This window comes from Carassius gibelio, chromosome A13 (genome assembly GCF_023724105.1).
Source record: "Carassius gibelio isolate Cgi1373 ecotype wild population from Czech Republic chromosome A13, carGib1.2-hapl.c, whole genome shotgun sequence".
In the NCBI taxonomy this organism is placed as follows: Eukaryota; Metazoa; Chordata; class Actinopteri; order Cypriniformes; family Cyprinidae; genus Carassius; species Carassius gibelio.
In genome coordinates, this window is record NC_068383.1 from 26,396,413 (window position 1) to 26,412,707 (window position 16,295).

The following is a 16,295-nucleotide window of genomic DNA, read 5'->3' on the forward strand; positions in this document are numbered from 1 at the left end:
TTCCTGCTACCACAAATCGTAACATGAATATAGTACAAATGAATAAAGTGCTTAGTTTTATTTGATGTAGGTCTAATCTGTGTAAATATATTTAATTGAATTTCATTGTCTGTGAAAACTATCAGTTAATAAATATTGAGTATGAGTATGTAAGTATGAAAAATCACCTTTAAGTAAAATACTAACACTAAATATTAAAAACAAGACATATTTTATTTTCTGTTTAAAGAAATTATTCACCCAAAAAATTAAAATGCTTTATTTATTCACCGTCATCTTGTTACAAACCTGCCTGCTGCATTTCATATTCATCATTTATATTATTTAAATTATTTAAATAGTTTCTCAAGTCCCAAAAATACACTATGGATTGAACATTAAAATGGTTAATTTCCACATTAACAACAGCTTTGTGTAAAGAACTGATAAAAATATTATTCACTATATATTTAGTCAATTATTCACTGATAATTTTTTTAAAGAAGTAAGGGATAATCATGTGCATCATGTATTTTTGGTTTCATTTCTACCATTCAGTGCATAATCAGAGAAAAGCTATAAACTGATGTCACAACACTAAACCAAAGCAGCCCTGAGAGAATCCAGACTGACACAAGGCAGTTCCTGCCTCTCCATTGACATGATGATCTCTGACAGACTAACCACAGTCTTCATCTCATAGGCTTTCTTTGAGTCTGGGTTAAGAAAGTCTAACTTAGTCTAACTTAGATTAATTTAGTCTCTCTGATTAAGTTCCTAGCTGAGCACATCCCTCCAATGCCATCTGAGAGTCATTGTTCAGACACAAAATGGATGAAACAATTAACTCTCCTCGTCATTTTATCACTGTCATACTCTATATTATCACTTTACGGAATAAGGGATTGCGTTTCAAATCAATGTTTTAAAGCACCTATGACATGCACACTCTTGCACACCAAACTGAATCTTTCTAGACTCAATGTCATACCGCTAGAACACACACACACACTCACCACGCCTGCTTCAGGGTTTCGTTTACGGCCGTTGCTGAAGGTGGAGGCGAGGGTGGAGGAGCAGCTTTCATCATAGAGCGCAGTGCGTCCGTCATTGATGGCCGAGTTAATAGAGATGGTCCACATGCTGGAGGCGTATCCGTCGCAGTTACAGTCGTCATAGCTACCACCATCTCCAGAGGCCCACACATAGATGCTGCCTTTCCCACCTCGACCCTGTTGGACACGCAAAGCAGCACGATTACAGCCAGCACTCATGCCCGCTTCAGCTCAATAAGGAGCAGTTGTGTCTCTTTGATATTTCTCTTTAAGAGCCATTGAGATTTACTCCATTTATCAGACAAATTATACTCACATAACCATCAGTAATTCAACAGAGACATGAGAGAGGCGTTTCAAGACCTTTTAAAGACTACATGCTCTCCTTTGAGTGTCGATGATTCAGGCACTGTGTTTAAGGTTCTTGTCTGAACATGTAATTTTGATGCTTTTAGATGAATGCAAGAGCACTCTTTTCTTTAGGCTTTGTGTTTTATAGTGGCAGGCACCTGACAGGAGGAAATTTGTACAGTGCAATTGTGATCTTAAAAGGGTGCATGATTATTGTTATTTGAACAGTACGTGGTGATTTACCATGCTAATACATCGAGGAGCGATTATGGTGCTTCCAGACCCAGGGCATCAGCCTCTTTGGAGTAAACAAATAAGAAAATAAGATGTTGTCTTTACATCTGCAATCGCTACAGAAAGTTTATGACTTATCATTTGGATTTATCAAAATGATTCATTCAGCGTCTAATAACCCTAATGTTATGTTTGGCAAATGTGACTTGTCAAGGGGCTAATAAAACCTACTAATGTTTATCTGCTAATATGAGGAATAAAGTCTCAACTGTGTTAATAAAATAAAGTCACAATTACACACCAAGTGTTTAATACATTGCAAGGGTGAAAACAATTTAGACTTCATCAACATCAAAGCTATGCTAAGGTGTTCAGAAGCTATTATTAGGGCTGGGGGAGTACCAGGGACCAATAATACGTCTCATTTCTTCAACCCCCGGATTATTGGAAAAACATGCCTGTAACGAAACTTCTGCAAAATTATATTACATTGCTTCTTGCGTGTTTTACGACGTTAAAATGTCCAGTGAGCGGCCTTAAAATGTATTCAGTTTATCATAAACAAATTAATGTTAATCTGATTATGTTTTATTACGCTGGTTGTTGTACGTATCACAGCAGTTAGGACCCGGTGAGTGACTATTTATCACGTATTTACAATCTACACTAAACCTAACCAACATATTCTACATGACCATATTCTACATCCTTAATCCTAACCTATACCTAAACTTAACAGCTACCTCGCTAACAGCAATCAGCAGTTTAATGAGGCAAAATTTGTAGTTAATAAATAGTTAACAGTGAGAATTGTAACTTAACATAAAGTGTGACTGGAATTTATTTTCCCAGAAAATGTTAATGTTATCGGATTGGGCTAAAACTTACTGAATTTGCTTAAACTGGGTATAACAACTCCAAAAACAATGTAATTTGAAACCCAAATAAACACTAACCAGTAATACATTATAGAAAAGAACTGGAGCTAAACACCAAAAGGGCAGACAGAAGCTGCAACACACTAAGATCATAAAGAACAATCTAGCAAGGAAAAAGACAAAAAAGCGAGCATACTGTATATAGGGAGCTGATAATGAGGAACAGGTGAGTGCAATCAGCCTGTGAGCCCAGCAATAATTGCCCACACAGACACACAGAAAAACCCAGGAAGGAGTGAAAAACTGGCAAGAAGACCAGTGGACAACCACAACTGTGACAAATATAGCATAACGAGAAAGGCTGGTCATTTTTGATTGGGAACACCACAAGGTTCAATAGGGGTTTCAACACATCATCTGCTCCTGTAAACATAATTTGTATGAAAATTAATAAAATTTATGTTAAAAAGTAATTTACTTTTTATTTCTGCTGTAAACATCAGTGAACTGTATAGGCATATTTTTGTTGTTTTGTAAAAATGTAATTCAAAGCAAGATTTCCAATCAGCCTATGTTGCATTTCTTAGTTCATTTCACCTTGTGCCAACATTTAGAGGCACCTGTTCCAGTGTTGATTGTCTATCAATATAAATTTGACATTGCAGTGACTTGTTTTTGGGTGTCAACCTCTACTGGCCCCATTGGCCCTAGACCATGATTAAACCTTTTTTACATTTCACGTGACTGATTAAATTAATATTCTGGTTCCTGTTAAAGTAAAAATCTAACATAATAGACCACAAACAACATCAACATAGCCTCTCCATCTCCCACTGTTTCTCTTCCTCCCTTGCTCTTTATGAATGGAGACTCATCAACAAACAAATGATTGCATGAGCTGCATTATTTGAGGCCAGTCGAAAGTCTGAAAAGTATTTTTATGTTCATGTTTTAACTGTGGGTGCGTCTCAATCAGCTCCCTAGCTCTCGAGCTTGTGAATCAGTTTATTGTGTACACACATTCGGTCACTGGTACGTTCCCTGGCTCAATTCACATTGGGACAGTGATGACATGAACAATGTACGATGTCAACGACAAACACTGCAGAACATCACCTTTGCTATTAATCAACAACAGGCAGGACCTTGTTCTTTTACATTTTATAACAGTATTTTAGCCGAATTTTAATTAAAAATATTAATTAGATGTGTTCATTACCTGTCTAGCGAAGTGTGTTTATGTTGTAATATTCTATACTAAAATGTTTTGTCTTTTCAAATCTTCTATCGCATGTCATTTTATTTGCCGAGTTGTATGAGTCATGTGGTTTATGTTCCACGCTTCAGAAATTTGATGTAAATTATGGTAATAGTTGCACTAGTAACATTAAACAGCAGTTTATGCTGTGCATTGTAGGATTTTTCAGTGAGCAAATGTTCATTTGCACTGGAAGGATTTCACGATTGAGACAGCCCTTAAAATGGACAACTCCCTGCTTAGTGGCTTGACTACTGAACTAGGGAGCTGATTGAGACACAGCTGAGTTTTTACTAAATCAACAGGGTTTAGTGGGTCTATCTTTTAGTGGGTCTATATTTTATTTTATTTTTTAACTGTTTTTGCTAACTTATTTTTATTTTAACTGATTTTAGTATTTTCTTTTCTAAGTCAGCTGTTTTAACTTGATTTTACCATGTAAGCACCATGTAAGTAACTTGCTAATCATGGTAATAGCATGTTTGTAACACACTAAACATGCTAGCAAAATGTTAGTAAAATGCAAATCATGCTAGAAACATGCTACTAACATGTTGATCATGTTAAAACATGCTAGTAACTTGCTAATCGTGTAATTGACATACTTGTGACATGCTAATCAAACCAGATGCATGGTTGTAAAATGATATCCATGTTAACAACATGCTTGTAACATGCAAATCATGCTAGAAACAAGCTAGAAAAATTGTGATAATGCTAAAAACGTGCTACCAACATGCTAGTGACGTGTTAATCATGCTAGCATAACGATAATCATGTTCGAAACATGATATGCACATGCTAGTAACTTGCTAATCATGCTAGCAACTAGTTAGTAACTTGTTAATCATGCTATAAGCATGCTAACAACATACTAGCAAAATGTTAATATTACTAAAACATGTTAGCAACATGCTTGTAACTTGTTAATCAGGCTAGAAACATGCTAACAACATGCTACCAACATGTTTATCATGTCACAAGTCATATACTAGCAACATGATAATCATGGTAGAAACATAATATCAACATGCTTATCATGCTAAAAACTTGCTTGCAGCTTGTAAATCAAGTTTAAAACATGCTAATAACATGCTAGATCATTTTAGAAACAGGTTACTAACAGTTAGTTAAATCTTTTAGACAAGGCTTTCTCAAGCCAACTTCAAAGCTTGTTTGTAAACTTTACTCATCTAGTTATGCTGGTATTACCAAATTCTGTTCTTTTTTATCAACTTGTCTTTCAGTAAGCACAGTTTTCTATTTCTTTTTTGGAACTGATTTGATTATACTGATCATATTGGCCATATTGATATAAGATTATGCTCCATATTTTTGAGTGAATATTGATAGAATTATTGTTTTTTTTTCACAAATAATCTAAGGTGCTCAGATCAATTAGTTCAAGTAATACAAACCTGTTCCAATTAAAAGAAAACAAGTTGATAAAAGGCTGAGTGATGATATCATAATGAGAGCCTAACAAGCAATTTTCAAAATGTAATTTTCAGCCGGATCATTAGGTAAAGGATTTTCGGCACAGCACAAGGTTTAAAAAATGTGTAATCCTGGTTATGTATTTTATCATTTAAATTATTTGGTAGTGGTGGTCCAGCATTGGCATGGTGTTCATCAGCTAACCCATCAATCAAAGGTCAGCTGGTTAAAGTAATGTTCTTGCTTTATTTTCTCTTTGGTTTTATTGACAGCATTTGTGGCAAGTTTATCACCACAGAAAATCATTGGGACTGTACAGTAGCCACAAATTTTGACTAACAAGCCGAGATGATTTTCTGTGGGAAGTGACATTATGCCAAACATGCTGTCACCAGCATACAAACCACAATGCTGAACTGTATCTGCCATTTCATTAGTACTCTGTGTGGCATACTACAAATAAATAAATGAAGCATACGAGAAGTGTTTGCCATCTAACACTCATAATGATTAAACAACGCTCAGTATTCCTCCCAGGCTCAACCTCAGCCCTCTCGAAATGCAGTGAGGAAGCCTGAGGGACAGACGGAGAGAGAGGGAGTCTTCACCCATCACTGCTATTCTTGTCCAATCTGATTTCAATTGCAAAGGGCTGCTCAAAACACACAGCGATTACTTTGTGCCTCGGCTTGACAAGTGGAGCACCCTCATAAATCCTGCTCAGCAGAGGAGCACTCAGCACCATTTATACCCATTAGCCAAGGCAATTTGTGAAGGAAGCAGACACGGACAGGGAATGTGCAACTAAATGACACGTTTAGTGTGAAGCGATGAGACTTGACATATGTTGGAGAACTCCTAGAGCGTCTCTGGGAGTCAAAGCATTTAATTTTATTCATTTTAGTGGCACGTTTATTAGCATGATGGTGTTTACTATTTGTATATATATATATATATTTACACTGATATTTGCAGTTAAAAAAAAACAGAGTCAACATTGATAACATCGCTGTAATATCTAAATACTGAACTGTGATTTGTCTGGAGAATTTTGAGAATATACTGTACATAGATTTCCTTGTGAAAATGAAAATTGTGAAACTGGTTTTATTTTGAATCTGAATCTCTACATTCATATTTTCTGAAGCATAGCATTATTTGTCCAATTGTCTGGTGTTAAAGTTGATCTAAAATGGCAGAGAGACCAGGAAGACTCTAAACTCCGGGTTTAATCTGATTGGACCAGATGTTACTATCTTGTACCTTTTTTTCTCTCAGGTGATTCACAAGGGAATCAGTTTAGCTACAATTATCCTCCAAAAAAAAAAAAAAACCTATGTGGCTTTAGAACATGAGATACCTTATTGACTCCATCAGCCATGGCCTGCAGGGTGAGCTCACGTGGGCCGTCCACTGTCTTCCCGTCATCGGTGGGACCCCAGCTGGCACTGTAGATGTCAATAACCTGCGGCATGTGGCTGATGGAGGAGGCCTCGATGATGTCCGTCATGAAGGGCTGGTCCAGCATACGAATGCCTGTGAAATGGAAGGTTTGAGAACATGCCAACAGCAGTAAAAACCCTCCTATTGGTCTGTGTATCAATTATTCCATTTTTAAAATATTTAAATTCAATATTTTGAATTCAGGTCCTATATTTGTCTGTAATTTTTTTCTTCCAAAAATGTATCAAAGAGTTGCCTTTTCTTGTGGAGCTTCTAAGATGGAATTCTAATTCTATGTATAAGAACGGATGCACGTGCGCAGAATGTTCTTATTCTGCACATCTGCTCAAATTAAATATTGAAGCCATTAACCAATTAGTAGACCACAGACAAATAAAAAATACATTTGTTTTTAAACATAACGAGCCATCTTTTGATTTCTGGAGTATATTCCTCCATGTAACAGCAACTTGGTTCATAATGAAATATTCACAAGTTTTTATCAGAGATGTTCGGATCCATATGCAGTGGTTTATTATCAGAATGGTCAAACAGGGAATGCGTCAGGTATGTCAAGGGATATCCAAAATTGAAATCAGACACAAGCAGAGGTCGGGGCAGGCAGCAGAGAATCACAGTCGGTACAAAAAATCCAAAGTCAAACACGGAAGGAACAAACACTAAGAAAACGCTCTGAAATGCCAGACAGAACTAAACAAGACTTTGCACTTTAGGAGAGTCCAAACACAGTTTATATAGGGGAGTGGTAATGGGGAACAACTGGTGGTTATAAGCCCTAAGCACGGGATTGTGGGAAATGGAGTTGGGAATGGAAATACAAGATGCAAGTGTCCTGAGTGGAGTTCATGGGCACTCCAGCTGATGATCGTGACAGGATGATACATGGACCAACTGTAAAGTAAACTTTATTTAAATAGTGTACTAATATAATTTTACTTTTATTATATTTGTATGTGTATCTTGAGACTCAACTGGCTCACTCTTTGGTTTATAAAAGTATAATTTTCTCAATATACTTGCCTTAATGCTATCAAGTATACATAAAAGTCTACACAAACTTGGCCTAAATTTGTATTAATCTATTGATTGGCATATACTTAAAATATAATTTAGTATTCTGAGTATACTTGGCTTGTAGTTAATATTTTTAATAGAGTAGCCTATTTGTTCATACATATTAGCTTATTTGAGATCTATCTGATAAACCACTGTGTTCAAGTTCAGAGTAACTTCAAGGTTCAAGTCAGCTTCAAAGTGGAATAAAAAAGTTTAAGTTCATTTTATTAAGAAAACCTAAGTAAAGTTCAAAGATGTGTCCCAAATGAATGCATATACGTCACTTAACTAGTTTACTCCTGAAAGTGTATTTCAAGTAAACTTATTGGTACAAAGTAGTTCAGTAGTTTTTATACTGCAAGCATACAGAAATGTAATCTTGATCAAAAGTTTAAATACTAGTATAGGCTAAATATACTTAAGACTTTTCTGTTTACCTGGATTCACTCTTTTCTATATACACGTATCAGTATACTGCACGTCTAAGCTTAAATGCATGTATGAAGGCACTCCAGGAACATCCCTGCTGTCTGTCATGAGACACACCGGTGGCTGTTAGACTGAGACTCGTCATACTGACCTCTTCCTGGAAGATTAGTTGAAGGAGTAAAGCTAGAGTCATGTGTGTCCCTTTGTGAGGGACAAAAGACATTCACTGGCTATCAGTTACTCTCCTTTTCTTTTGTGGCCTTTTGAAAAGAAAAGAAAAAAAATCAATGTGCTGCAGAGCACAAATAATGTTTTTATTGATGCTGCTGTTGGTGCAGGCTGCTGGATGTTGTGGAAGAGGGGAAGGGTGGGAATTTAACTGATATTGCATTAGGCTAAGAAACAAATCAATGTCTCAAAAGGAGACAAGTCATTCATCATATTTACTGACTGCAGAACAAACCTGATAAAGCATAGAAGTATTATAAACAAAATCCTTTCTTAATAGCACCAAACATGTTAAGGGGAATATGGTTTCTGAATATTGTAAACATTTCTGTAAAGCTTACATTATGCATCTAAAAAAAAGCATGATATCAATGAACACGAATTGAACTGCATGCTGAATCTGCTTTAGTTCATGTGCAATGGAATATATGTTATGAAGCAGCCGACTGCAACGTCTTTAACAGGGGTTAACAAGGGGAACAGGAAACTGAAACATGATTACAAACTACAAGACCACATTACAAAACGACAAAGACAACACAGAATACCTTTACAGCAAAAATCTAAATCTGAAATCTAAAATCTATGAAAAAACGATCAGGATGGATTTTTTTTGGAAATTAAATGATAAGAACATTGGATTACTTCTAAGTTAATCTTCAAATCAATGCAGCACTTTTTCAACTTGACAGCACTTTTCTGGTTCCTCACTTGACTGTGACGCCTACTCAAGACGAGTCGCTTGACATCTCAAATGAGACGCTGTTGTTATGAACATTAAAGTTTTTATGAGGTCATCAGAAACATACCTGCTACCTTGGAGTTGTAGGCCACGCCCACCCCACAGATGTTGTTGTTTGAAACCGCAGACACTTCTCCAGCACACCTGGTTCCATGACTGAAAAACACCATCCAGAGACCACAGCTTTCACAAGGGTTTCACGTGATAGAGCAATTCAATATAAAATATAGAACAGCTACATATAAAAAAGTTCAAACATTCGAAAGATTGTGCAGGACCATTCAAAACCATGGGAAGATAAAAAAAGAAAACTGCTAAGTGGAACATCTGCATCCGCCATTCGTTACAGTAAGTTAGATAAGTTGGGTTTGTGAAATAAGCATTTTGTTATTATAAAAAAAAAAAAACATACAAGCCCTATGCCTGATATTAAGAGATGGGAGAAACAAACCTATTCTAAACTTTCAATTCATTGAACCAATTCCTTTGCAAAATATTTCACTATTCTAAAACGTCACGTTTCATGACTGCTGGTAAAAAAATAAAAAAATAAATAAAAAAAAAATACTTTTACAACCCAATAGAAAATATTTGATTACAAGATTAATTTATTAAACACACTCAACAAATAATGAAATACCATTATAATATGAATTGTCTACATATGTCATTTTATCAATTCAGTGATTGTTTTTATTTTATTTTATGGAGGGCTTGGCAAAACAGATTAGTAAGAGACTATTAATTTATTTGTTCATTAATGCCATTATTCAGATATATATGCTTACTTTCTCCATTGCAATGAATATTTCTTTAAATGTGCATAGTCCAAATCTGTCTGTCAGAAATTGCCTGCATCATGTAGCAAGGCTTTTGTATCGATACATAATTCAATAATACACTGGCAATAAGATGTTTACCTTTTCACCAACAGTTACATTTTTAAATTGGCTTAACTGGGGAATAGTAATAGGGTCATTTTTTTACGACACTTTGGCAATCAGAATATGATGATATTCCAATTTTAATCTGAATTCATGTGCATGTAAATTAAATGATTGATTTTGACCCTTTCATTACCTAAATAACAATCTGCAAATGCACAAGAGGAGCTGCTAAGATGATCTGGAGAACAGAGAGTCCTCAGGAAGAGCCACATCAATGCGTCCTCCTCCCCTGCACTCAGACAGACAGCGTTTCTATTTATATATAAGCATCTGGTTATGCTGTGAGTCTGCAGCACGGATGATATTACTGCTGCTCTCAGCACACACCCCAGCATGCTTCACTCCCGAAAAACACAAGAGCCACTTGTCTTCCTTCTATTAGATTGTGTCTGTCCTTGGTGTGCACTGTACATAATATCAATTATGCCAATGTTTAGCTCTAGTATCATGCAGCAGAATTCAGACCTTAAAGCGGTCATATAATGTGATTTAAATTTTTCCTTTCTCTTTGGAGTGTTACAAGCTCTTGGTGCATGAAGAAGATCTGTAAGGTTGCAAAGACTGAAGTCTCAAATTCAAAGAGATATTCTTTATCAAAGTTAAGACTCTGCCACGCCCCCTAAAACACCTCGTTTAAACACACCCCCACATGTCTACGTCACTATGTGGGAATATTTGCGTAATGCTGCCCAAATGTTCATGCAAAGAAAGAAGGCTGGGTTTCAGTAACACAGTTAGTGTTGAAGCAATCATGTCAGGGAGATGCTGTGTGTATCTAGTAGAGAGCAAATGCACTTTATTTGGCCTTCAGAGCAGATGCATTTAGGAAATCAGAACAGCAGTGCATTTTATGGACGACCGTTCTGTGAACCTAGGAGAGGAGGTCATTCTGACTTTGCTATGACAATCTGTCAAGCTTGAGCTGGTGGTAAAACTAAGAACATTATTAACTGTCTTTACATTTATTTTGAAAGATGAAGCTTGCGATTATGGAAAGAGGCGTTACATTTCTGACGAGGGCTTGATGTGTTCGGCCAATCACAATGCACTGAGTCAGTTGGCCAATCAGAGCAGAGCATTTGAGAGAGGCAGGGCATAGAGGAACTACAATAATGTGTTTTTTGAACATTAAAGCATGTCAAAATATTCTGTTATACCAAATACACAAAATAATGATCTTTAAAAAAGCATCATATGACCCCTTTAACTCATAAATCAATGCAGGTTACGTCATTTATTTATTTATTTTTTACTCTGAGAAAGAGTAACCAGTACGGAGCCCCGCACATTACATGCAAGAAAAAATAAATAAATTGTGTGCACTATTTACTAATTAATTCCCTCAATGTACTAAAACGTGCACATGATTACTATTTAGTTCACTTGATTTATAAATTGTGTGTACAATTTAGCAAGAACGCCTTGTATAATAAGAATGGTCATCTGACCTCGATCTGACAATGCTGTTTCTTTGTCATCATGTATCTGAAGTTTAATTATAAATACCGTTTTTATAATAGTACAGGTTTTAAACAAGAAAAGTTCAGATATCATCTCAATCAAAGCATGTACTGTCCTTTAACCACTACTAAAAGAAATTCCCATAAAAAACAGCAATGATCAGCATTTGTTACAGTGTGTCTTTGGCACAATGAGCGTCTCTGAAGGTGTAATAGTGTGCTGTTTGAGCAGTGCGGCACGCTGACAGAAGGCTCGCCAATCTTCACTGACCTTCCTCCTGTAGGGCACCTTCTGTCCACCATGCATTCTGTCTGCAGGAGAAATATCTCGCAGAGCGTAGGCTGTCTGCTGCACAAACCTCCACAATAAACTGCTCTGCCTACAAGCCAAGATAACATCTACCTTGTGGTTTTGGATGAATTTCCGTTTTGATTAGGTTCATAGATGGGAAATGTGGCTCTCTTGAGTGAATATTGCTTTTTAACAAGGTTTAATCAGGCTAGTGTGTGGAATATAGCATTATATGTGCCTTTACAGGAGCAGAAGGGATTGTGCTCAGTTAAATGTCATTTTCCAGGCTCATTTCTTATTTCTTTAGCTGGAAATAGTAGAACCTTTTTGGATCTGCATCACTACTGAGGTAGGCTATTATTGTTTGAGTATCAGAAACACTGGATCCGCTAATAGCATGAATTTTGGGTGGGACTAAATATTTGTCCAACCAATAACAGGGGATCCAGAAGTCTGTTTGAAAACAACATTATTTTCATGACTGTTGCTAGATGCACAGAAATTACACACTTTTGTAGACAAGCTCCAAATGTGACACTCAATCATGAGAAACTGAACTACAAACAAACAACTTACATAATGTTTAATATATATATATACATATATATATATTTAATACATGTAACTGTTTCTTAAGGTGATGCATTTTTACTACTCATGTTTTTTATGCTTTTAATATTTTAACACATATCATAATATGTGAATGCAAAAGCTTCTAGCTGCAATCTTTGCCATTGCGTTAGGAAATGTATCAAAGTGTATCACAGACATCAGCATTTAACCCGTCTTCATCTACTGTTAGTTCTCTTTCAGACCTTCTTGCAGTCATGACAGATGGTTTAAAGAGAATAGATACAGGAATAGCTCACCGAAAAGAAAAAGAAAATGCTGGAAAAGTCCTCACCCTCAGACTGTTTGAGATATAGATGAATTAGTTTTTTCATCAGGTTTGGAGAAATGTAGCATTGCATCACTTGCTCACCAGTGGATCATCTGCAGTGAATGGGTGCCGTCAGAGTCAGAGTCCTAACAGCTGATAAACACATCAAATAATCTACAAATAATCCACAGCACTCCAGTCCATCAGTTAATGTCCTGAGTAGCCAAAACCTGTGTGTTTGTGAGAAACAAATCCATCATACTGATGTTTTTATCAGCTGTTTGGACTATCATTCTGATGGCACCCATTCACTGCAGATGATCCATTGGTGAGCAAGTGATGCAATGCTACATTTCTCCAAACCTGATGAAGAAACAAATTTATCTAAATCCACATCTTGAACGGCCTGAGAGTGAGCACATTTTCAGCCACTTTTCTATTGGTGAACTATTCCTTTAAACTGTTGAGATGTTTATGGCTAGCTACCTGAATAATAACACGTGCAGTTTGGCTCAGAGATTTAAAGAGACGATCATCACACTCTTGAGCAGTGAGGTCCAGCGTGTGATCAACGGGATTGAATTTATGGTGAGATTTTTGTTCCTTTTTTGTTCTTTGTTTTTAATTTCACCATGTAAAGCATCAAATGATTTATTCAGAGAGAATAGAAGGCATTGATTTAACTATTTGCATCACACAAAGCATTAATTACAATTCATTTTGAAGTAAAATCTCCTGAATACTAAATCAGAGATAGCATTGACTCTGGATTTGAAACAACATGACATGATGGCACAGTTTTGCTCTTAATCTTCACCTCTGGGTGGTTTTGGTCAGTGCTATACTGCTCTGATAAGAGTGCAGAAGGAAAGGCTCGGCACACTGTGCCACGACTGCTGTGTTAATGCAGCTGGGCTGAGAGCCAGTCAGAGATGACTTAATGTGGCTACGTGTAAGGAAAATCAATACAGAGAGGCAAGGAGTCCTTCATTGAAACTGCTGAGAAACACAGTTGCAGGTCAGTGCGCTGCTTGCCTTCGAGGGGTGAGGGCGGCTCCAGCAAAATCCTTCAGCAAGCTAGGGGTAATCTTATATCTTATACGGTAGTGTAAACTACTGCTTAAAAGTTTGGGGTCAATGCAACTCTCTCTCTCATTATACTTTAAAATATATATTATTAAAATTATAAAAAATAATAGTTTTATTTATCAACGAATTCAATGAATCAAAAGCAACTAAAGACATGTAAAATCGTACAAAATATTTATATTCCAAATAAACATTGTTCTTTTGATCTTTCTATTCATCAAAGAATACAGAAAAATAAAATGCATCACGGTTTCCACACAAATATTGGGCAGTACAAAATTATTTTCAGCATTTATAATAAAATCTGAAATGTTTCTTGAGCAGCAAATCAGTATATAGTATATAGTGTGTGTGTGTGTGCTCTTGTTTTTGTGTCATATCAGGACACAACTCTGTATAATGACATGGGTATGACACAGGTATTACAAGGAGAGGGTGACTTATGAGGACATAACCCATGTCCCCATTTTTCAAAACGCTTATAAATCATACAGAATGAGTTTTTTTGAGAAAGTAAAAACGCACAAAGTTTTTCTGTGAAGCACAGGTTTGCCTATTTTTAGGAATCGTTTAAAAGTATGGTTGAGGAACACACAAATATGTGAGCATGTTTAGTAATCATTAATATATATAATAGATGTAAAATAGAGTTAGTGTTTTGTAAAAATAAAGGGGATAGAACTATCAGTGTGATATGGGTTGAGTTAGTGTAGCATGGATATAGTGTACTATGGACATGTATGTTGTGATCACTGTTATTGTACTTGCTTCTCTGTATATAGCCTGTGCATAGTGTGTCAGTATGTAGTTATGTGTATTTATGTGTAACATCTACCTGTTTGGTGGTCTGCAGATGGAAATTAGCCTTTGGCTATAATCTGGCATATTTACATTTGTGAAAAATGTTCATTAATATGTATTGTCCCTTTTGTCTTTTTTTTTCTACAAAATGCAATTATTGCATCCGGCTGCCGCTGATCACAGCGTGAGTATAAGAAGGCAGCAGGTGCAATGCATACCAGGTTTTTGCTGAGGAGCCAAGCCGGAGACCCGGCAGCTCAGCGGCGGTACAGCAAGCATGGCAACGGGACGTGGTGACAGACACAAAATGGGATCTACCAAAGCGCCATGGGTGCTGCCCCTTCCAGTGCCCTGTGTGAGCCGCCTGCACCCCTATTAGGTGTAGGCCGGGGCTCGGAACAAGTAGTTCCACTCAGCATTGTCAAAGCACTACCTCACTGGGTGAGATTGGAAAACACTGGGAAAACGTACCCGTTCCGCTTGGAGTGGAACGTTCAGGGAACGAGGGTTACCATAACTAACCGAGACATTTCTACATTATAAAAACCCTTATGCCTATGGGATGTCCCCACTTTTCACAAAAAAACAAAAAATGTGTGTGTGTGTGTATACAGTATATATATATATATATATATATATATATTCAATGTAATTATTGAATATATACAGTAAAGTCATAGAGAGAGACATAGCATTATCTTAAAGTTAATCTTGTGTTTATTAGTTTATATTTTTAATTTGGAAATAGAAAAAAAAAAGACTAAAACTAGTGGTCAATAAATAAATAAATTCCATTTGGATGAGTCACATTCAAAGCTGTAAAATATTAAATATAAATACAAGCTGTGTATTGTGCCCACTCCATATTCTGACATCACCTCATGGTTCTTGATACTTTCAGATGAAAATCACATAGTCCTGGCCTCTGATATCCACTCAAACACACACACAGTCCATGCTGTCACACTGCCCCGCTCCACCACCTGCAGGAAACAGCGGCACGACGCTGAGCTCATTACCTGTTAAACCAGTCGTCCGTGTAGCGTGGGTACGGGAACGGGTCGTTGCTACTGAAGTCAAAGCTGGCTTCTGCATTCTGAAACATTGACAAGAAATAAAACATCCATCATCAAGCTTTGCAGACTTACAAATTAGTGCCAATTATGTCAGAACAAACAATGAGCCTCATTTAAATAATTAGTCATTCATTATTTTGAAACCAACTCTGGAATTTCCATTGTGCTCACACCCCTGTGTGTTTCTGTTGCCCCTCATCAAGCATTCGTCTAGCTATTCATTAATGAACTATCCAGCCGCTCTCAGAAGTAATATGTTTGAGCACAGCAGGAAACACGACACTGAAACCTGAATTATGTGAGGAACTTTATTCTGATCTGGCTGAGATTTAAATAAATCTAATACCACTGTGTGAGTCATTGGGTCACAGTAATCGTATTACAATATGCATGAAAATTCAATTAATAAATGTTAAGACTCATTTTATATGATTCAATAAATTAAGAATGTTTAATTCTGTTTTGAGCAAACTAAAAGTTCACGTTGTTTATATCATATATGTATATATACTGTATACTAGGGCTGGGACAATGTGTCAAGGTCATCGATGACGTCGAGGCAAAAAATACGTAGAAGCAAAATAAGAGCATCGATTCGTCGACCTGTTTATATTTCTCTTTGCAAAACGTTTACCTTAT

The 16,295-nt window shown here is 36.5% G+C and overlaps 1 protein-coding gene across 1 annotated transcript in view; it reads right to left on the bottom strand.

Annotated features, from left to right (window-relative positions):
* Positions 1-16,295, bottom strand: part of LOC128026550 (neuroendocrine convertase 2) — a 48,525-nt gene that overhangs the window by 12,632 nt on the left and 19,598 nt on the right. The window contains exons 6-9 of the mRNA XM_052613813.1: positions 15,600-15,676; positions 9,179-9,267; positions 6,553-6,728; positions 996-1,211 (exon numbers count right to left, since the gene is read on the bottom strand). Coding sequence (XP_052469773.1) covers positions 996-1,211; positions 6,553-6,728; positions 9,179-9,267; positions 15,600-15,676 — 558 coding nt within the window. The remainder of the gene's footprint in view (positions 1-995; positions 1,212-6,552; positions 6,729-9,178; positions 9,268-15,599; positions 15,677-16,295) is intronic.